The sequence below is a fragment of the Triturus cristatus genome, chromosome 4_2, assembly GCF_964204655.1.
Source record: "Triturus cristatus chromosome 4_2, aTriCri1.1, whole genome shotgun sequence".
Taxonomy (NCBI): Eukaryota; Metazoa; Chordata; class Amphibia; order Caudata; family Salamandridae; genus Triturus; species Triturus cristatus.
In genome coordinates, this window is record NC_140586.1 from 290,406,229 (window position 1) to 290,430,434 (window position 24,206).

General features: G+C 44.3%; 1 protein-coding gene across 2 annotated transcripts in view; it reads left to right on the top strand.

Moving 5' to 3' along the window:
- The window catches only part of LOC146833671 (flavin-containing monooxygenase 5-like), a 315,018-nt gene that overhangs the window by 196,141 nt on the left and 94,671 nt on the right, over positions 1-24,206 (top strand). For both annotated transcript variants that reach the window (XM_085601556.1, XM_085601555.1), the window contains exon 4: positions 9,119-9,281. In XM_085601556.1, the coding sequence (XP_085457682.1) occupies positions 9,119-9,281 (163 nt within the window). The remainder of the gene's footprint in view (positions 1-9,118; positions 9,282-24,206) is intronic.

Below are 24,206 nucleotides of genomic sequence, written 5' to 3' on the forward strand. Positions count from 1 at the left end.
AAAAAAACTTGCTACCTAGAAATCAGACTGGGTTTATCTTGGACCTGGGTACATCAATCAACATTCAAATTCTCGCACTTATTATTGAACAAGCAAGGCATCGTTCAATGAATTTATATTTGTGTTTTGTTTACTTTCGATCTGCTTTTGATGCGGTGCAGAGGAATATGCATTAGGCTAAGCCATCAAGTTGGGGAATTTCTTCTAAACTTCCAAGAGCGAAAAAGAAATCCAACAACAAATGGCCTAAAACAAGGCTGTGTCTTGGCCTCTCTCATTCAATTTGTATCTTGGGGATATTTCACCTGTTTTAAACATCATTAACTCAGACTCCCCGGTTGTGGCAAACTTTAAGGTTTCCCACCTGTGTATGCTGACAATATCATCCTACTTAGCTATACAAAGGTGGGGCTCCAGAGGTTAATTAGTAAAATGGCTCAGTATGCTTCGTCCCACTGGCTAAAAGTTAATTTAAGTTAAAAAAAAACGATGCTAGTGACAAGTGGAATAATTCGCTGCCAAATATTCTGTATAGAAGGGATCGGGCTTGAATCAGTGCAAGAATACAAATACCTAGGGCTAGATTGTAAGAGGCTCATTTAAGAACCAGTGTGCAGTGTTGTAAAAAAAGAACAATTTCTTAATTGCAGCGTTTGCTTCCTTAAGGAATGCCCTAAACAGCTTGTCACTCATGCCATTATTACTAGTTATATCAGCCAAACATGTGCCATCATTGACATATGGTGGAGAGATTTTGAGAGGGAAGGCTGATAAAATGATAGACAATCTTATGGTAGGGGTATATCGTTGCTTATTTAATCTTCCACAGCAGGCTTCGCCAGCACAAATCCGATTTGGTAATCCAAAATGGTCGCACACTGCTGACCTACCTGCGTGTTACCCCAAAGAACTGTGGTCCCTGTAGTCAGCGTCGGCGAGTACACCTATGCTCGTGTCGTGAGTGCAAGTGTGAATAGCGTGTGCCATCCCTGGACACGTGTTTCGAGGTTGTTGCCTCTCGTCAGCAGGGAGTAGGAAAGAGTGCAGGGTTGCTGTGTAGGCTGCTAAAATCATTATCAGGTATGTACCTCTCGTAGCAACGCAGGTGCGTAACCTAAGCCCGTCGGCTTCCCGGCTCAAAGAGCCACTAAATAACTAATCCAAAATGGTCGCACACTGCTGACCTACCTGCGTGTTACCCCAAAGAACTGTGGTCCCTGTAGTCAGCGTCGGCGAGTACACCTATGCTCGTGTCGTGAGTGCAAGTGTGAATAGCGTGTGCCATCCCTGGACACGTGTTTCGAGGTTGTTGCCTCTCGTCAGCAGGGAGTAGGAAAGAGTGCAGGGTTGCTGTGTAGGCTGCTAAAATCATTATCAGGTATGTACCTCTCGTAGCAACGCAGGTGCGTAACCTAAGCCCGTCGGCTTCCCGGCTCAAAGAGCCACTAAATAACTAATCCAAAATGGTCGCACACTGCTGACCTACCTGCGTGTTACCCCAAAGAACTGTGGTCCCTGTAGTCAGCGTCGGCGAGTACACCTATGCTCGTGTCGTGAGTGCAAGTGTGAATAGCGTGTGCCATCCCTGGACACGTGTTTCGAGGTTGTTGCCTCTCGTCAGCAGGGAGTAGGAAAGAGTGCAGGGTTGCTGTGTAGGCTGCTAAAATCATTATCAGGTATGTACCTCTCGTAGCAACGCAGGTGCGTAACCTAAGCCCGTCGGCTTCCCGGCTCAAAGAGCCACTAAATAACTAATCCAAAATGGTCGCACACTGCTGACCTACCTGCGTGTTACCACAAAGAACTGTGGTCCCTGTAGTCAGCGTCGGCGAGTACACCTATGCTCGTGTCGTGAGTGCAAGTGTGAATAGCGTGTGCCATCCCTGGACACGTGTTTCGAGGTTGTTGCCTCTCGTCAGCAGGGAGTAGGAAAGAGTACAGGGTTGCTGTGTAGGCTGCTGAAATCATTATCAGGTATGTACCTCTCGTAGCAACGCGGGTGCGTAACCTAAGCCCGTCGGCTTCCCGGCTCAAAGAGCCACTAAATAACTAATCCAAAATGGTCGCACACTGCTGACCTACCTGCGTGTTACCCCAAAGAACTGTGGTCCCTGTAGTCAGCGTCGGCGAGTACACCTATGCTCGTGTTGTGAGTGCAAGTGTGAATAGCGTGTGCCATCCCTGGACACGTGTTTCGAGGTTGTTGCCTCTCGTCAGCAGGGAGTAGGAAAGAGTGCAGGGTTGCTGTGTAGGCTGCTAAAATCATTATCAGGTATGTACCTCTCGTAGCAACGCAGGTGCGTAACCTAAGCCCGTCGGCTTCCCGGCTCAAAGAGCCACTAAATAACTAATCCAAAATGGTCGCACACTGCTGACCTACCTGCGTGTTACCCCAAAGAACTGTGGTCCCTGTAGTCAGCGTCGGCGAGTACACCTATGCTCGTGTCGTGAGTGCAAGTGTGAATAGCGTGTGCCATCCCTGGACACGTGTTTCGAGGTTGTTGCCTCTCGTCAGCAGGGAGTAGGAAAGAGTGCAGGGTTGCTGTGTAGGCTGCTAAAATCATTATCAGGTATGTACCTCTCGTAGCAACGCAGGTGCGTAACCTAAGCCCGTCGGCTTCCCGGCTCAAAGAGCCACTAAATAACTAATCCAAAATGGTCGCACACTGCTGACCTACCTGCGTGTTACCCCAAAGAACAGTGCGACAAATCCGATTTGGGTTTGGCCTAAGAAGACAACACGTAAATAATTTAGGGTCATTTTTAAAATTCTGTCATAAACAAAGAAAAGATAATAATTCAACCCTTATATCTGTTGCCTGGGAGGCTATAATCGATCAGAAATATTCGATTGCTCATGAATATTTTAATCTGGTTTTATCTACTTTTAATGCAGGCGACTTATGGACCCTACCTCTATCACAATCTGCATTTAATAGAGTGATTAATTGGAGTAGTAAAAAAATGCCAAAACTGCTGGACAGAGAGACACTAGTGAAAAGGTCACATGCGTGGATGTTAATTGCCACTTATAGCCAACTAAAACCCCATGATTATATGGGGGGTTTAAATGGACTGAACATGAAATTAAAACTCCTAATACTCCAACTATGCCATAATCAATTTCTTAGTCACCTTCCTGCCTGGAAAAGATTGAGTAATACAACTGCATGTCACCTCTGTACTTACGTCAGAGAAGACCTGTGCCACATAGTTTGTAGATGCCCAGCTCTAAAAGCAGAACATAAAAGCCTGTTAAAATCGGATTTTAATCAATACGCTGTTCGCACATGCCGTCAGGCCGTAATAGAAGTCTTGCTGGGAGAAAATGTATGTTATAGTGGGAAAAAAAATACGTTTGTGGATTTTGCAGTAAATATGCTAGCTAAAAGTGCACCGTAAGGATCACTTGTTTCGGAAGGAGAGCCAATTAAAGCAAAAGTAGGGTTGGCCCGTTCATATAGGGGTATCTAGTACAAAGTGAACAAGCATTGGAATAGCCAATAGGTCTCGCTTTTGGGACCTTATAAGTGTTTAGTTATCCAGCACAATATCCTTGGTGCAACAACATCAAGTGTTGCATGGCTAAACACTTATAAGGTCCCAAAGGCGAGACCTATTGGCTATTCCAATGCAGCCAGCCAGAGCAGCTGCCCAGTGTCAGAGGGACACCATTTTCTTCAAGGTATGTACAAGATTTGCCGTTGAAGAAATAAATCTCCGGAGGAACCATGTAAGCAAGCACATGGATTATTGGAATATTTCAGAAATTAATTTAAACAACTGTCTGTAAAAAACGATAGCTATTTAGTTAAGAGTTTTGAGAAATAGTGCTGTAAAATGAATCATTTGGTAGTAGTTAAACAGTCAATTAAGCACTGAAAACACTCCCAAGTCGTTGGCCTTCTTTGCAGGATAGGAATAGGGAAGAGAAAGTAGGTGGTCAGGGAATAACAGTAAGTGTCGAGTAGCAACCAACAAACGTTTCCAAAATATTCCAGACTACCAGAACACTGTAGCACTTCATTACACTGAGAAACCTATCATTCCTGTTCATCCAAGCCTGATGACGTAATGGAGGAAATGGAAGAGTTATTAGCTATGATGGAACCATAAACTACATGTACCCTGAATCGATGCAGGAGAAGGAAAAAGAAACAAAGAAAGAGTTTACGAAGGAGAGAAAGAAGGAAACAACCATGAAAAAGAGTTGACAAATAGACCAGAAGGAGACCGATAAAGGAAAAACAAAAAAGGAAAGATAGAAGCAGGGGAAAAGAAACCACAGGAAGAGACAGTAAAGAGGCAAAACTGAAGGGAGAAAAGGGAAAAAATGTGATAAAGAAGAGAAAGAAAAAAGGAAACGTAAAAGAAAGGAGAAAAGAGAAAAAGGAAGAAACAAAGGAGAAAGGAGGAGAGAGAAGGAAGGTGAGACAAAGAAACGGGAAGAAGAGGGAATTAAAGCAGGAAAGAGAAATAAAGAGGGAAGGAGAAGAGAGGAAAAAAGAAAGAAAGGAGCGAGAAAGGAATGAAACAAATATACAGTGCAGCTCCGAAAATAACCCTTCAAGTATTTTAAAACTGATCTTAATGAAAGAGAAGCTCACTGGAGGTAAAACATGTTAAACGCAGCCTTCTTACCAGGCAGCGGCATGGCATTGTTTATTTAAGAAGAAGAAGGCCGCCCTAGTCCTGCAACCTCTCCCTTCCCCCCCCCCCCCCCCCAAGAGGAGTACAGAGAGTTTTTAAAATGCTGCATCAGCAGGGAGGCAGGAGTATACTACCAAACTCAAGTGAGAGACAGCCAGCGACACCAAGACATGCAGTGAGGTACTGGTAGCTCTTGATCGACCAGCTGGACACCCATGGTCACTAGACGCACGAGTAAAGAAACTTTGCAGATCAGTTGAGTTGGGCAAACAACCTTCATTTTTGCACTCAAAATATTTCAAGTCAAAATCTTGAGTATGTAGATGGAGCCTTATCGGAAGAGTGTGGGCAGACATGAGTGAATGGATCAACAATCATGAGGAAGAGGATGAGGAAGGTATGGAAAAATGGGTGTCATGCCTAGACGGGCTGGCGAGCTCCAGGAACGTGACCTTCACCTCCTACTGCTAAAGGATGAGACGTCACTAAACAGTGTGTGAAAAGTTTGTGTACATTAGTTTTCCTGAGATCACTACACTCTATCAGTGTTTGCAGATGCAATACTGGACCAGTTAAAACGCGTTCATTAACACAGGCCACAGATTTTCTGATTAGCAAATGCATTTCTGGGGGGCGGGAATAAATACAGAACACTGTAAACTCTGAAAAATGTAAAGCCGTTTACTCAGATTTCCAGTTTTATCAGCCACTCTTATATGATCCTTCAAGAACACGTTTTATAGCCTGATAAAACAAAGTAGTTCCAATATGAACCAATAACCACTTTAACTGCATAGAATCGAGAATAACACAATTAAAAGACGGCTTACTATAACAAACGCGCGCGCCTCGCGCCGCAAGTGAAAAAAAAAAAAGGGGGAGGCACGTCTGGCAAGTGGTGTGCGATGTGCGCGCACCATGACGAGAGACGAAAGCCAGATGGCGCCTCTGCTTGTCATTGTGTGCCGCGTAACCGCACGCTCTATGCCACCAAAAAAAGCTGCAGTTGGATTTCTAAGACTCCACTCATAAATGTCTCGCCAGAGCAGCGCATGCGCTGGCTCAGGCGAGACCTAAAAATAGGGGCGTAGTAACCGTATAGCTGCAAGATGAGCTCACTAATGGCACATTGCACTTTAGATCTCTAATAGATATAATCTCCCTCTATTTAATGCGGCAAATAAAATGGGAAAAAAGTGGATTTTAAGTTTTTTTTAAAAACCATTCAGTTATAACGGATTTTATTTCCGTGGTACATGAGATAGGTTATACATGAGATAGTTTGATTTACATGAGTTAGCTTAAAGACTAGCATGATTAACAATAATAGATGAAATTTGATACATCAAGGAATTTTGGAGGAAATAGTAGGTGGTATTCTCTGGTAATTGCATTGAGGTAGTACATGTTAAGGTAGTTCTTAAAGAACGATTCAATTGTTTTACATTAGGGATTCATCTGTAACTGTTTAAAATTTGCTTTTTAAAAGATGGTTACTTTGTGATTTTAAGTAAGTTATGAGATAGATGTGGTACATTGTAAGTGTTTATTAACTGAACAATAAATTCATTCATTCATTCATTCAACCAGCTAGAAGAGGTTTTAGTTGGTGCTTTTAATAAAAAAAGAAGCCGTCGAAGCACTTCAGTCCACAGTGCAATTCAGGCCCTTCGACCTAATCATTAAAGATACATAAATCTTTGGGGGAAATTGAGCATATGTACAAAACCCTTTTCTGTTTTGTCTGTAGTTGATTAAGGGCAAGAAGTACACCGCCATTTTGTGTTCAAGGGCCTTGCAACGCTGTCGCCTTCGAGGACACTTGATACTCCAGTACTAATTCATTTTAAACTAGCTTCATCTTAAAAGAACATCTCCCGACCTGGGCCATCAAAAGAAGACGGGCTGATACATAAATATCCTGTACACAGCCCAAAATGCAAAGATACAATTATGTGGTGCCTGCGCTTTTAAAGCACAACAGTCACCAATAAGAGACACCACACAATGATCAACCTGATGTCATAGGTCCAACCACAAATTGATGGCTCGTGTATTAGTCATGTGACACCCCGAGGAGCAGGCAGGGGCGAAGAACCTCGAATAACCATGGCTATTCCCTCGCAGGTAATAATAATATATTTTAAAGCATATAGTAAAACAAATGGCCATGTAGAACACAGCTCGCACCGTGACACGGCTGTGTACTTGCAGCGCCTCTATTTCTATAGTTTAATTTCCACAGATTAATTTCCAAATCAAGTTTAGAGAACATTGCGGGGCAGAGAGATAGATGTGCAGACTCGATGAAACAAACACAGCGCGCTCTACCTTATATTCCTGTGTATCACCAGCCTTTGAGTCACTCGAGTTGCCTCAAGAACTAAGTTGCCATTTACAGAATTGTCATGTAGATTTTGCTCGCACTAGTGAACACAGAGCACGTAAGCATTGGTGTGAAGACGGAGAAACCCCACAATGACGTAATCCCTGGTATTCTGTGCCATGCTACGTAGTCATAGGTTTTAGCGTTTACAGACAAGAAATGGATTTCCTGAAAGATATTTAGAAATATGCCAGTGGCCTATTCATGCCCCTAGTGGTTCGAGCTGGAAGTACCACAGACACGTGTTACGATGAAAGGCTTGATTTTCTATCTGAAAAAAACTAACCCTGGGCGGACAACTATGCTACGCTTGTGAAGTTTGCATAGTTTGTGCTACTTCGCGCTGCGCGAATTGCACGTAGCACAGTGCAAAATCACATAGCGTAGCGTAGTGGGCATTTTTTGCTCGCTCGCGGTCCTCAATGTCAAGTTGGGGACCGCGAGCGAGCAAAATGACATCCCGGCGAGATTCTCAACGCGGGGAGTTCAGGTTTCTTATTGCGAGTGGTCGCTTATGCTCGCGACCGCTCGCGATGAGGATCTACCAGTCCACGTTGAGAGAGCTGCCGCTCGAGTAAAAATCTACTTGAGCGGCAGAAAACGACAGCTTGCCCTGTGCAAGATGCCGTTTTCAATGGTTGCACAGTGCGGACAAGCATCCGGCACTGTGCAATCATCGCGAACAGCGCACTACACAGCTCGCGTAGTGCTACCCGTATCTTGCGTAGTGCGAAGTGCACTTCGCGTAGCTATGCATAGCACTACTACGCGAACTATGCCCAGGGTTAAAATAATAATAATAATCCTATACAAGGTTCATAATTTTTGAAGGCGGGTTATCTGCATGCGCGTGCTGTGTTTGTCACAAAGGACAACTGCAGTGCTGCATTCTTAAAACCAATTGTTGGAGTGAGGCTGATGGGCTATAAGAAAGGCGTCAACCGTATGGATGCTGACGCGAAACCGGTATTTATAACAGTAACCCCCACCGACAATACCACAATCATCTTTTCTTCTGTTTCATGATGTGAGCATACACTGCTGCTTGTACCCTAAAAAAGACGTGCCCCTGCACAACTGTCCTTAGTCTGTGTTGATTTATTGTGGCTTACATTAAGACCTTAATGCAACCACCGGACTACAGGTAAGCTCGGTGGAGTGGGCGGGGTGGGGTGGGGGGATGGTCGACAGGAAATGGAATAGGATTTATTTATTTACTTTTCCCTATTCCGTCATCTGTCGACTTCGCCGCCCTGCCCCGCCCCCTCCCTGCCCCACCGCACTTACCTGCACGGACCACCGCTGATTAAATTAAATTACTGTATTAGATCTGATTGCATTAACCTACATTCATATTTCAATGTTGGTAATCCTACTTTTATGTAAGTTAGGCAGTGTGCTGCCCCTGGTCACAAAGACTGTGACTCAATAAATCACATTGTTTGCACCCATAAAAGGGCTTTTTGTTATGTACTAAACCCATTTTGTGATTTGGTAAATGATTACTGAATCGTAAAATGGGTTTAGAAATGCATAACTAATTGCTATTTGGAAAGCTCATGTTTAGGACGTTCCTCCTGGAATGCAATGTATCAATGTTTGTTTGTTGGGAACTAGGCAATGGTCTACTACTAATACATTTTTCAAAACAGTAACTTTTTTTTTAAACGTCCCCCATTTCATTTAAGGAAAACGGGCTGCATCATAAATTGGATATATATAAAAAATGGTCACAACCATGGTGGTCTCATGACCCCAGCAGGCCACCATCCCAGTGATGTCCACCAATAGGAGTGTGTCTCAATTTGTGACCTACCTCATGAATAGTAATAGGGTGTGTTGGTTGCTTATAGTACACAGGTCAGTTTGCACATTTCTTTTCCATGAGCAATTTGAGACTACTTTTCAGTAATGACATTTTCATGCATCTGGCCCCAAATTTCTTCATCTCTATAGTGAACAAGGGGGCTGTTCACACTAAAAATAGTTAAACGTTTCTAATGGCCATTTTCATTTATCATGCTAACAACTGAACATCTGAAATGGATGGGCATTTAGTTTGTACTTTTAATTTTCCTCCAGACATCTGTGGTCAGCATTAAAAAACGCCCAGATTTTAATGCCACTGGCCAATGGGACGTCATCACTGAGAAGGAGGGGAAACAAGAGTCAGCCATCTTTGATGCAATCCTGGTCTGCAGTGGACATCACACATTCCCTAATCTACCACTGGATACTTTTCCAGGTGAGTCAAGATGTTAGCACTTAGCACACCGGCCTCATATGCATTCTTCTCTGTAGAGTTCAAACAAGTTTGGCTGCTGCAATCTGTGAGAGGGAGAAATGACTCCACTGTGCCTTTTGTTTGTTTGCATTTCCACCAATCGTTATACATCATTACTGGTAAAGCATTTGAAAATTGCCAGAGAGGGCAGTGACATGTGGACCACAATGTCACAACTGTTCTCCAGACAGCATACTTCCACCTATAGCTTTATAAAGAAAATGTCACATTGAAGGGCTATTACTTTGTTGCCTAACCAATGGCCATCGTGTTTCAATCGCACATACCTTTTTCTGCACCACACCCTAAAGTACGTGATTTCCAAGTAGTCAATGAGATTCTCTATAGCTGGTTGATTGCATATTCTAAGATTCATATAAGTAAAACATTGAATCACATTTTCGAAAGCAGCTGCTGTGACCAATCGCAGCAAGTCCTACTTGTGTTGTGTACCTGACAAATGTAAATAAATGCAGCCTCTTTAAGCAGGGCTAAGATACACAACACTCAACTGCTATGCTGTGAAAAGTGAACAGTCCAATAAAAGTATTGTGGAGGTTTTCTTCATGTATATGACATGAGGAACGCCAAACAACCAATCCCTTCCTTGCCAGAGGGATCAAGCTACGGACCCTCATTGTTCAACATCTTCACAAATGACATCCACTCCGGCCTTTTTATGACAGATCTGACATTACATGCTCCTGGTCACAGAATTATCTCTCAGTTGTGTTGTCAGAATTCCTTTCAGAGGGCCACGTTCCCACAGGCCATCTACTCCTAATGTCCAGGGGCCCAACCTACTATGGATCCTGAGCCACTGGGCCAAGGTCCCCTTCTGCACTTGGCTCTAAGTGATAACTGTGGACGAGTAGTAAAAAGGCTCCCTCGGGGGTAAGTGTAGAGTGTAGAACTCTGTGCATTAAAAGAAGTATTATAACATTCGTAAATAATAACACAATCCCCTTGAGGTCAGGGCTCTAGTGTTTAACTGGCCAATCGCTGTCTTCCAGGGAATGCTCAGTTGTAGGCTTTACTCAAGAGTCTTCTCTGACTGTTAGGAAATAGTCAAAAGTGTCTATAGCACCTTTAGCAGTGAGTCACCTGGGTCCCCTCAGGCCAATATCAAATCTTACCTGCGCGAGGGACACATGGCAGCACCCGACAGGCGCAAGCTCTCTCCCTGATCCAGGCGGCCAGCTCCAACAGCAATTAGAGGTGCTGCGGCTTCTGTTGGTGCAGTAAATTCAGTGCTTCCTCACACGGGGGGAGTTTTGATCACTGAACTCCTAACTGGGTCCAAGTGATGGAGTGATGTCCTCTCAAACTCCCCCGTAGTCCATGGGGTAGGTTGCAGTGCTTATTTCCGACCCGCAGGTTCCAGCTTCTGTTTTCCAGGTGACTGCCCGAACTTCACAGTTTCTACCTACTAGCAGCCCCTCCTGGCATACTGGAGTTGCCGTGGTACCTGATGGCAAGGCATCTGTTGTCACTGCTGTTCTTACTCTTTAAAGGGTGTCTGTCACAGCAAGAGAACTCCAAAGCTGATAGTCCCACAGCACAGGCCGTGGCAGTGGCTAGAGTTCACACCTGGATATCAGCCACAGTGATGTGCATCAAAAGGTTATTCCTGGGCTGCCAGCCCCTCTCCTTCTTAAGATGTATCCAGATACCTTCCTTGTGATCTGTCACTGAATCAAAGAGCACCCTTTGAAGTGTAAAAGAGGGAATCTCTCATCTCCAGAGTGTCCCACCCAGCTCACAGGAATATACAAATCTGTCTGTTTTTTTTTCCTCTACTCCTCATGACTTCACCGGGCAGGCCTGGGCTTCCCAAATGAAACCCAGGGTCCTCTATGTAATGTACCATTGCAGGTGCCCTTGCACTCAATGTATGAACGCAGCTCATACACTATTCAGTACTGTTACCTCCATGCATTGTGCCCTCATAGACCCACATACATTCAGCCCACACATTCTCTCTACACACTGTTCAGTGCCATAGTGTGCTACTTGCAAACAAACACACTGCCAGTACACACATTCCTCATTCGCTCACTGCACAACACTTAACCTTTCATGGATTGTAACTACACAAGCACACATACACCCAGAACAAGCTTTCACTGCGCAAGCACTGCACAGCACTACATCTGTCATGTCACGTATCCCTTATAGGTAGACATACTCTCAGTACATGCACTTACCGTGCATATACTTCACAGCACTACTCTATCCATGTACTGTACCCTTCCCAGGAATACATACAACCAGTGCAGAGTCATCACTCCTGCGTTGCACAGTACTTTACATCTAACTGATTTAGGCGAAGGATGAGTAAAGTAAAGTGGGGGAGCGGGAGAACATGGCGACCGCTCGCTGGCTGGTCGCTGCTACGCTGAGAGGCCCGCCGCTGAAACTTACTCGCAGTTCGGCCGCACACCGATGAATTAGGGATCATAGTACCCCCCTCCTCTTACCGTTGCTCTGCTTTGGGGGATGTGCCTGACTTGAGTCGCGTCGAACTTTCTGGCCTGTGTGGGGAGAACTCGCTGGGGGTCAGCCACCCTGGAGCTGATGAGAAGCCGCAGGGCGGCGGCGTGTGGTTGGCTCCGTGACGTTGGGGCAGCGGCAGCACAAGCTCTGTTACTGCTGCACTAGCGGGGATCGAGCATAGGAGGAAGGCGGTGGAGCTTCAGGAGTGCCTCCAGCCTGCATGTCTGCCGGGGGAGACAAACGAAGGAAACTTGTCACTTGCAGACTCTGGAGAAAATATTGGAGGTAGGTGGGGAAACAGGGACACAATAAGCCTGCTCAGGGGGAAAACAAGTAACACAAAGTGGCAAATTAAACAGTAGTGTGGGAGAGAAGACTCTGGCTCCCACTTTTTCTAAACAGTCCTCGCAAGAAGTTGATGAAGGTTAACCCCCCAAGCACCTCCAGAAGCAAGGCGAAAGGAGGATACACCAGGGCAGGTAAAGGGAAAAAGAAAGTTGAAGAGTGTAGAGTAAAAATCACCCCCTCATTAATGTCATTTTTTGAGGTGCAGCCCATTGTGGTTGACATAAGACAGCAGGCAGAAGAGCTCACAAAGTGGACAGCTGGTCAATCTGCAACGTTACAAATGGAGGCGGAAAGGGTTTCCCTCTCACTTGGGTCTCTGAGCAGCCAGGAGCAGGCCCAAACGAATCTGATGGGGGAGCAGTCCAGTCCAGAGGTGGCAGTAACAACCTCCCAAGGGGATGAAGCTTTGAGTGTAAGTCAGAACGTGCCTAGAATACCGTCAAAGCAAAAAGATGCAACTTCTGAAAGTTCGCCTGGGTACTTGGAGACTATGTTTGGCTCTCTATCGGAGGAAATGAAAGAAGGGTTTCGCATTTCCGAAACAAACCAAGGCAGAGTTTTTGGGAATCCCTGAAAAAAAAATAGATCTCTTGAACATCAGGACATAGGCCTTGGAAAACTCAGTGGGAGAGCTCAAGCAAGAACTGAACAGTGCGAAAGCAGATATTTTGACCTTAAAACGTGGGGAGCAGGATGTACGAGAAAAATTGGAGCAGTTGGAAAATAATTAAGGGAGGAACAATTTACGTAACCTGAATGTCCAGGAGGGTATAGAAGGAGAGGATATAAGAGCTTTTATTGTTACACTGTTGAAGGAAGGGGTACACGTTGAAGAGAGTGAGGAGGAGTTAATTAGGGACATTCAAAGGGTGCATAGAGACCCCTTTAGAAGGAATCCAAATAAAGTTAAGCCTCGTAAGATCTTGAAAAATTTTGATACGTACGCACTAAAAGAAAAATTCTAAGTAAAGCCTTGGAATTGAAGTCTCTAAGAGCAAACGATTTTTCATTTGAAGTTAGATCTGACCTTTCTCGCACAACTCTGGACAAGCAATGGGAGCTGGGGAAACGATTACACAAGTTTAACAAATTAAGGGCTGTAGCATAGCTCAAATCAGGGCCGGCTTTAGCAGTGGTGGCGCCCTGTGCGACAATGTTTGTTGGCGACCCCCCAAAGACCACCGCTGCCACTGATTCCCTCACTACCACCATTTAACAGTGCCCCTCAAGTCTCCGTAACCAATCTCTTAGATTCATTTAGTTTTATAGCGCCATTCATACCAGTGTGAGACATCAGAGCGCTTTACATCATAGACACAGTTAACAATCACACGTGTAAATCAGTGTATAAGAAATGTTACATAAGACAAAGGATTACAAGATGTATGAGTGACATGTCATCCATATTGGTAGGCAGTATAGTTTAAGAGTCGTTGGTCTGGAAAAGTACAAATTCAGATTATAAAACATAACACTAATTGTCAGGGGTTCACGTTAATATTAATAATTAATTTCTACCCTAATGAACCCTTTTTGCAAAATTAGGTTAAGGGAAGACCGTGACAAAAACATCTAGGTTTATATATTATACACCTTGCAGTTTGCATGCAGCTCTTTGATGACACTTAATAGCTCATAGTTCTATATTAGGTTTTTAACTTATAAACTGCAAGTAACAAAAAGATCTCTCTGACAAAAGCAGTAACCCATTGACCTATTAACATTATATGCACTTTGTGATCTGCATGGCACACATTCTTAGCAGCAGGCATAAAAACCCTCTGAGCTACCTTACCAGGAGTCAATCTTCCACTAGACAAAACTCAGTCACTCTTCTCCAGGAAGTACATTATTCACTGGAGTTATCTCGACATTTTTATTGATCTCTAAAAGTTGCTGGAGGCAATGAACATGGCAGCAGGTGGTTTTCAAGCCATAATATATTTGCAAACAGGGCGCCCCCACCCCACGTTAACGCCCGGTGCGGTGGCACCGTTCTTACCGCCCTAGAGCCAGCCCTGGCTCAAATTCCCAGCCTCACTAAGGGTAATTCATATTAATAAAATGCATAACATAAGAGGCCAGAGGGAGGCAGATGATTTGTTGGAAAGTATAAAAAAAGGGAGCTGTTAGCCCTAACCTTCAGTAGTAGAAGAGGATTACTTGTACAAACATGATTTTCCCCTCCCTGATGTATATTAAGGGGCGGGAGGGGGGTGAGGGAGGCTAGCCGTGAATAGTTTTAGTTTATGTGGCTCTAGGTAATGTGTGATAGTCTGAATGGTGGTAGGTGGTTTCAAGGCGTGGCAATTAGGACTGCCATCAAGTCCAGGGAGATGTTGGGTTGGGCTCTCCAGGGTGGAGGGCAGGGTGGGGGTAGGGAGGTGGTGCACAGGGTGGGGGGCATAGAGGACAAAATAAAAAAAAAAACACCTCATTCATCTCAGTTAGAACGACTATGGTATAAAGGTCCAGACAATTCGCCATGAGTATGAAGCACTAAGATGGTTATTCAGATTTTAACTTGGAATGTCAACGGTCTACGTATAAGAGGTAGAAGGGCAAACATCTTACAAATATCTCAGAGATTCCCCAGCGCAAATAATAATTTCACAAGCGACCCACCTACTAAAAAGTGTGTGTGTGTTGATTTAAATTTTTTTAAAGTGGGTCAAACAAATGGCATGTATTGACCAAAGTGCTAACATAAGAGGAGTTGTTATACTAATTAAAAGGCAAGCGAAGGCACATATAATTGACTCGGCAGTGGACAAGTTGGGTAGGTGGGTTATTGCTAAAACTAATCCGCTGGATAATTTGGTAACATTGGTGGTATATTATGGTCCAAATTGTTATGATCCAGACTTGCTGAAAATATTTATTATTACAAATTTACTGGATTTCTCAGACCCGATAATTATGGCGGACGACTTTAATATAGTATTGCATCTAAAACTGGATAAATCCAAGAACAGTAGAGTGGTGCCCTCTCCTAAATCATGTAGCTATCTGCGGATGAGGATGAAGCATATTGGGCTTTGTGATGTTTGGAGAGAGAGGTCTGCCCTTCTGCCAGACACTTCTTATCACAACAAGAAGTATGGGCATAGATCCAGAATTGATTATTTTCCGGTCAGTTCAGGTTTGAGAGTGGTTACACAGGATATCGAGTTCGTGACTGCCCACCTGTCTGATCATTCGGGGGTCACTATGGACGTGGATATATATAGCAGGCACTCAAACTAGACGTTGGACGTTAGATGAAACCTTACTCTCTGACACAGACTAAATTAATGATCTGCGTGGGGAGACAGAAGAATTCCTAGAACACAACAGGGGGTCAGCCTCCACTTGGGTAGTCTGAGACGCTTAAAGCCTACCTAAGGGGGAGAATCACGAGCAGACTTGGTTTTAGAAATAGGCTATATAGAGAGGAGGCCAGCCGTTTGGAAAGTGAAATGAAGGCTCTAGAGGCGGGCAGGATTGTTAATAGGGAGGATGAAATAAGGCGTAGGGAGGAGGAAAAGTTAGGGATCCTGAAAGAGCAGCTAGATACGATTCTGCAGACAAGGGTTTTAAAGTGTTGGGAAGCCAGCAAGTTGGTGCATTTCGAATATGGGGAAGGAGCTGGGAAATTACTTGCCTGGAAGGTAAAAAAAGATAAAAATCGAAACCTTATAAAAGAAATAGAGGGCGATCAAAATATGGTCCAACAAACAACTGAATCAGAAATAGAGGGACCCTTCTATGAGTATTTCCAGAAGTTGTATACTGAAGAGAGGGCAATCACTGAGGAGGAAGTGGTGAAGTGGTTGGGCCTTTCTACGACAAAATCACTAGATGCAACGCAACAAAACCTTTTTGATCAGGAGAGATTACTCAAGAGGAGGTCAAGAAAGTTCTGCAGTCTAGTAACAAGGGGAAAGCTGCAGGTCCAGACGGGATACCTACAGAACTATACAGTTATGTTATGTTATGTTACAGAGGGTTTTATACCGCGCTCAAATACTCAAAAGTGTCCTGGCACATACAGTTACCAAAGCCCAATGGAGCGCAAAGTATGAGTCGTCTAGTTGAAGAGAAAAGTTTTAAGTGGTTTCTTAAAAAGTCTAAAGTCCTGAATATGCCGCAGTTCCATTGGGAGAGAGTTCCAAGCCATAGCCGCTTTAATAGAAACGGACTGACCTCCCAACCGTGACCTACGAAATCGAGGGATAATCATCAGACGTTGGGAGGCTGAGCGCAAAGATCTGCTGGGGACATAGAAGACAAAGCGCTTCTTAATGTACATTGGCCCCAGACCATGCAGGGCTCTGTGAGCCAACGTGAGAGCTTTAAATTGCACTCTCTGGGCCACAGGAAGCCAGTGCAGGTCTCGTAGATGCTGTCTTATGCTAGATCTTCCAGAGATGTTGAACAGAAGTCTAGCCGCGGCATTCTGTATGGTTTGCAATTTTCTTAGCAAATATCCCGGGATACCATTGTAGAGCGCATTGGCATAATCGATGCGAGAGAGGATGAGTGCGCGGGCAACCATTTCTTTGGCCGACCTGGGAAGCAAGGGGAAGAACCTTCTAAGTGACTTGAGGGTGCTGAAATAGACTCCGGTGAGTTTCTTAATTTGCACTGAAAACCAAAGGTCTTCACCAAACCAGATCCCCAAATTCTTGGCAGAAACGCCCTCTGAATTAGGTCGAGAAAAGTCTGGCGGCCACAAAGTTTCTCTGAAGGCAGGTGGAAATAAGCCATACAGAAGGACCTCCGACTTATCCTCGTTGCACTTCAGTTGGGCACAGGCAAGCCACAGAAATACAGACGAGAGACAGTTCTGAACCAAAATTGTCGACAGGTTGGAGTCCTTCCAGGTAAATAGTAATTTGGGTGACACATTAATTCCCTTTATGACCCAACTGTTTAACGAGATCTTACACATGGATTCACTACTCGGTGTCCTGGGGGTAGGCGACTATCACACTAATACTAAAACCACGGAAAAACCCTGCTAACTGTGAGTCATTGCTCAACGCAGACTATAAGATCTTTGCGAAAGTCTTAGCAGACAGGTTGTGCACAGTAGCAGGAGTCTTATTACACAGTGGTCAGAATGGTTTTGTGAAGGGCAGATACTTACATGAGGTTACATATAGTCTCATAGGCGCAATTGACCTAGCCTCGGCACACACACTCCTTTAGCAGTTATAACCCTAGATGCTACCAAATCATTTGATAGAGTGAATTGGGTGTATTTGTTATGTTGGAAAAATACAACTTGGGGAAAAATTTCTGTAAAGTTATTCGATTAATATATCAGGACTCGACAGCGAAAATGTTAGTTAATGGCTACCTGACTAAGTCGTTTAAAATATCTAGAGGCACTAGACAGGATTGCCCTCTCTCCCGGCTCCTTTTCAACCTCTATATTGAGCCTTTCGTACAAAAGCTTAGAGACGCCGAGAACATTCCATGCTTCAGGTATGAAGGGTGGGAGAGAAAGGTAGCACTGTATGCTGACAATTTGATGGTTTTTACATCGGACCTCTCTGCTGTTCAGCCAGTCCTTTTTTTTCAGCATGCAGTCGACTTCGGAAAGGTGCCAGGGTATGAAGTGAATACCGGGAAGACAGAAATAATGCTTGGAACTTAGGAAGAGGAAATTCTCTGATTAAAAAAGAAATAGGATACTTGGGGGTGAAGATCGTACAGGATATAGAGAAAATTCCAGAGGTCAGTCTAAATAATGGTATAAGGGAATGTACTCGACTAATAAAGAGTTGTGTGCACCTCCCGGTGCCTTCCTGCACAAAAACAATCATGCATGGCATTTTCCTCTTCCTATGCATGCTACAGAATGCAGCATGCATAGAAAGAGGAAAAAACAAGGAGTATTTCTCTTCGTTGCACCACTCCTATGCCTCTCCTGGGAGATGTAGAATTCTGACGCATTCCCAGCTTTACAAAATGTTATAAATCTGGGAATGTGTCAGGTTCCATGAATATTGTGTGGCAACACCCACAGCAAAACCCATGGAACTCCCCTTTCATGCAGATTAATGCGTGAAAGGGGCCCATATTTACAAGGCCATGAAAAGTCACGCATGGTGACTTTATGTGGCCTTGTAAATATGGGCAAGCTCATTGCGCTGCATCAAAAAAAGTGACGCACCAGCGGCGCAATTTGCTTTGTGAATGAGATCCAATGTCATCTTCAAGGCTCCCATTCTCACACAGGGTCTCTCTCACCAAATCTTCATCTGTTGGTTGCTGTGTACACTCTGTGCTTGCTCTGACTGCCCCCAGACCTCTAACATAAAAGCTGAGGTTTAAATTACAAAGGTTCTCTGGCTGGCCAATTGGATGTATAGAATAGATTATTTTGCATACATACTCTCTTTATAATTCTTTTGCTAAATTATTTTACTTTATGGTGTTTTATAGCTCACTCGCCACTTCTCAGGCAATTCTGGGAGCAGAACGGATATTTTATTAAGTATAGAACACTTGATGATGAAGTTCCCATAGTTTTTTGCTGACTACCTATATCTGTATTTTAGGCTTGAATGATCTCTTAACCAGCGCCGGTCACCTATTCTGAAAAAAATAAGATGCATAAATAATGGCTTTTAGAGGGTTGAATGTGACCAGGTCAGAAAAGGCTTCTAAAAGTAGAATCATAGAGCAGGCACCAGCGTAAATGCGCTAGGCGAGATGTACCAGTGAGCAAGCACAAGAGCCACTGCAAAACCAGCAGTGAACGAGGAAAGGAGCGAATGGAAATGTATCAGTGGCAGGGATAGTGGGAAAGAATCGCTGCAAGAACACTCCTGAGCTGAGACCCCTGGAAAAGCATCAGTGAACAGGAACAGGATAAAAGTACAGGTGAGCAGGAGGTAGAGGTAATTTCACGCTCTTCCCCTGCAAACAATGACTTCCCTCCGCTACCCCCGATCATCCCACTCCTTTCGGGGGACGTCTCTCCCAATTCCTACCTGTCTGGAATTCAATCACCTCAGACAAGTGGGTGCTACAAATTATCCAATATGGTTACTGCCTGGAGCTTACAACCACTCCCCCAAATATTCTTCCAAGAGCACACGCAATGTTACCGGATCATCTCCCCCTCTTAAAACAAGAGGTTCTATCTCTATTACAAAAACACTCTATAGAACCTGGTCCGTTAATATATCAAGGGACGGGGTATACTCCCTGTATTTCTTAATTCTCAAAAAGGACGGCTCCCTCAGGTCTATACTAGACCTCAGACAGCTAAACCTATACATACAGTCGGACCACTTCCACATGGTCACACTCCAACAGGTGCTCCCACTACTTCAGCAAGGCGACTTTCTATCCACTCTAGACTTAAAGGACGCCTATTACCATATTCCCATGCACCCTGCTCACAGAAAATATCTCAGGTTTGTGGTAGACGGACAACATTACCAATTCAAAGTTCTCCCATTCGGAGTAACTACAGCACCCAGGGTTTTCACCAAGTGCCTGGCAGTAGTCACAGCTCATCATGTCTTCCCTTACCTAGACCACTGGCTAATAAAATTCAGATCACAACAAAGCTGCATACATCACACTCAAAGTACAGTCCAACTGCTTCACGACTTGGAGTTCACCGTAAACCTCAGCAAGTCTCACCTACAGCCATTCATTCAACACACAAGTGTATCTAGGAGCCACAATAGACACTTGCAAAGCTCTAGCGTACCCCAACCCAGTCAGGATTCGCAACATGCAAGCTCTAATATCACAGTTTCAGCCTCAACACTCATTACTAGTCAGAGTGTTCATGCAATTGATCGGAATGATGGTTTCTTGCACCTTAATCGTTCCCTATGCAAGACTTCAAATGCGTTCCCTACAGGAATGCTTAGCACATCAGTGGAGCCAGGCTCAAGGTCAGTTATCAAATCTGGTGTTGATAGATGGCTGGACGCCTCGCTCTCTGCAGTGGTGGAACATACAAAACCTTTCCAAGGGACGGCCATTTCTCGAACCAGTTCCACAGATAGTGCTAACAGCAGACACATCCCTCACTGGTTGGGGAGCACATATGGGAAAACATACCATTCAGGGCATGAGGACTCTACAACAAAAACAACTCCGTATAAACCATCTCGAACTGCTAGCAATTTTTCTAGCATTGAAAGCATTTCAACTTCATCTAGTAGGCAAAGCTGTCCTGGTTCGCACAGACAACATGACAGCCATGTACTACATACAGAAGCAAAGGGGAACCCACTCTCTACAGCTGTCACAGCTAGCAGAGAGCATCTGGAGATGGGCCATACCTCAAAAAATATATCTCCTTGCAGAACATCTTCCAGAAGTAAACAACCAAGTTGCAGATCTGCTCAGTCGTCAACGACAGCAGATACACGAATGGGAACTTCACCCTCAAGTTATCCTCCCATTCTTCCAAATGTGGGGCTTGCCAGAGATGGATCTGTTCGCCACCCACTTTAATGCCAAAATGCCCAAACTTCGCCTCCAGGCATTCACATCCATTGTCCAAAGGCAATGCACAATGGATGAATTGGTCAGGAATATTTGCTTATGCTTTTCCACCTCTCCCACTCATTCCATTAGTGGTACAGAAACTCAAACATCACTCCCTGACGCTTATCCTAGTTGCTCCCACATGGGCCCGACAACCCTGGTTCACAATTCTGTTAGAACTATCCGTAGTTCCCCACCAAATACTACACCTCTCTCCCTAGTTCCTTCCTCAGAACCATAGAGAGATGAGACATCCAGATCCAAATCAGCTCAACCTTACGACGTGGCACCTGAAATCCTAGAGTTTGGCTACCTTAAACTTCCACCAGACTGTATGAATGTTATCAAAGAGGCTAGACGCCCTACCACAAGAGCATGCTATGCAGCAAAGTGGAAGAGATTTTTTGTTTATTGTAACAACAATCAGATCGATCCACTAGATGCTTCAATACAAAACGTCATTTGTTATCTTTTACACCAACAATGTTCTAATTTAGCATACACATCCATACATTTACATCTTGCGGCGATTAACTGCATATCTGCAAAACAGACAGCACTTGTTTCCTTTTAGAGTGCCCGCTATTACAGCTTTTATGGAAGGACTCAAAAGACTCATTCCCCCCGGACTTCCACCTTCTCCAGTGTGGAATCTTACCATAGTCCTTACAAGACTCAATGATCCACCATTTGGGCTGTTACACAAATGCGAAATACAATTTCTCACATGGAAAGTAGCCTTCCTTATAGCCATCACTTCTCTAAGTCGGTGAGCTTCAGGCACTAACTATAGAGGAACCATTTTTGCAAATACACCAAAGCAAAGTGGTCCTTAGAACTAACCCCAAATTCTTACCGAAAGTCATCTCTGCCTTTCAAATCAACCAATCTGTTGAGTTGCCTGTGTTCTTCCCTCAACCAGATTCAGTGGCAGGACATTCCTCTCACACATTAGATGTCCAGAGAGCATTACTTTACTACATAGAAATAACAAAGCATTTTAGGAAAACTGACCAACTCTTTGTTGCTTTTGCTCGACCACATAAAGGCATTCCCATATCAAAATCAGGCATTGCAAGGTGGATAGTTAAGTGCATTCAAATATGCTATGTCAAAGCAAAACGCAATCTAACAATTCCCCTAGGGCGCATTCTTCACGCAAACTAGGGACATCTATGGCATTCTTAGGAAACATACCCATAGATGACATCTGCAAAGCTGTACATGGTCTACGCCACACACATTCACAAAACACTGTTGTGTGGATGTGTTAGCAAAACAACAAGCTAGTGTGGGCCAGGCAGTTTTACGAACACTATTTCAAACCACTGCAACAGCTACATGTTAGCCACCTCCTCAGAAATAACTGCTTTATAGTCTATGCTAAAGCATATGATCTACAGCTCATATGCCTCGAACGGAAAATACTACTTACCCAGTATGCATCTGTTCTTGGCATATTGAGCTGTAGTCATATGCACCCACCCGCCTCCCCGGGTACCTTTACCTGTTGCAGTGATATCTTACTTAGATACAATTTACATGGACATCTCTTTATTACTTTAGTAACTCCATCATCACCCTTTATGGCAAAACAATCGAAGGATGGAGTCGATGCCCATGCGCACTAACACCGAAAGGAGGGGTCACCTACCTCGTGACCACAAGACTTCTTCGAACAAAAACAAAGTGCAAACATCCGGACCCAACACCAGATGGCGATCTATGCTAAAGCATATGACCCTACAGCTCTATATGCCAAGAACAGATACATACTGGGGAAGCAGCATTATATATATATAAATATATATATATATAAATATTCCAGCTCAGTCACAATGATGTGAAGCACTCACGGGGCAACAGGTAGGTTGTTAGGCATTTCTTTATTGAAAGACGCGTTTCGGCGGGATGCCTCATCAGTTTTCACGATATATAAATATATTCACTGAAAAAACCATAGGTTTCAGGGGTGTTATAGTTAGCGATCAGTGATGTCATTTGAGATGTCATCAGTGATGTCATGAGTGATGTCACTGACCATGTCATGAGTGATGTAATATGTGACGTCATCAGCAGTGCATTGCGGGCGCACGAGTTATAGTTAGCTGAACTAACTATAACGGGGGAATTTCAATGGTTTTGTACAAGTGAAAAGTCCAGCTAACTATAACACCCCTGAAACCTATGTTTTTTTCAGTGAATTTCTGAGGTTTTTTAAATGCTAATTCCTAACTAGAACGTGCCTGAAACCTATGGTTTTTTCTGTGAATTTTAAAGGTTTTTTAAATGCTAATTTCTAACTATGCCTACAGAGATAGGACATGTGAAGAAAGAAGAAAAAATGCACAGAAAGAAACAAAAGAAGTGCAGAAAGAAGCAACAGAAGTCCTCAAATACGAAGATAAGTGCAGGAAGAAGGATAACGTGCAGAAAGAACAAAAAGAAGAGCAGAAAGAAGCCTTGCTGCAAAATCATCCTGTACCCTCAACTTTTTCAGACGGATACTGGTGGTAACTGAGTCTGACTAACCAGTCCTAGAGCCAGTTCTATGTTAAAAGACACTTAGAATACAGTGAAAACACCTACATACACTAGGGAACATTATGCGTTGGGGTCCCCCTGTGATTAGCATGACCTCCTCTGTAAGCCCCTAGTATATAATAGGGCATGGGGATTAAAACTACCTCTTAAAACAGGCCACAGGGCGTTTTTGCACACGTTAACTCAGGCCCCGTCCCCTCCCTTCACCACTGTGTAAACACGCCCTGTGTCTGTTTTTAGTTGGGAGATTAAGTTCATTTGAATCCTGAGGGTCCCTAGGGTCCAACTAGCCCACTAGGTACCTCCAGTAAGTGCCACAGAGCTGCGTTGAAGAGAGGTGTAAAAAGTGGCACGGCCTGGACCACCTCTCTGCAATGCAGCTCAGTGGCGCTTACTGGAAGCACTTGGTGGGCTAGTTAGCCCCCAGGGGCCCTCGGTATTGAAGGGAAATGATATCCCCAATTTAAAACGTGCCATAGTGCGTGTTTGCACACGTCACCTCAGGCCCCGTCCCCTCCCTTCACCACTGTGTAAACGCGCCCTGTGGCTGTTCTAAGTTGAGAGATTAAGTCCCCTTGAATCCTAAGGGTCCCTAGGGTCAAACTAGACCACTAGGTACCTCCAGTAAGCGCCACAGAGCTGCGTTGCAGAGAGGTGTAAAAAGGGGCTTGGCCTCAGAACACCTGTCTGCAGCGCAGCTCCCTGGCGCATACTGGAGATGCCTGTTGGGGGCGCGTTTGCAGAGTGCTGCACAGAGGGGGCATGGCCTCCGGCACGATGCCAGTCTTTTATTTATTTTAATTTTTTAAGAAGGGGGGCTGTGTGGTTCCCCTTCTTATTCTAATTTATTGGCCCTGATGACCCCATCCCCCAGGGCCTGTCTCCTAATTATATTTTTTTGACCCCAATCCCCAGGGCCAGCCACTGTTTTTTATTATTTTTAAAAAATATATATTTATAGACACACCTAGGACATGCTGGACAAACCGT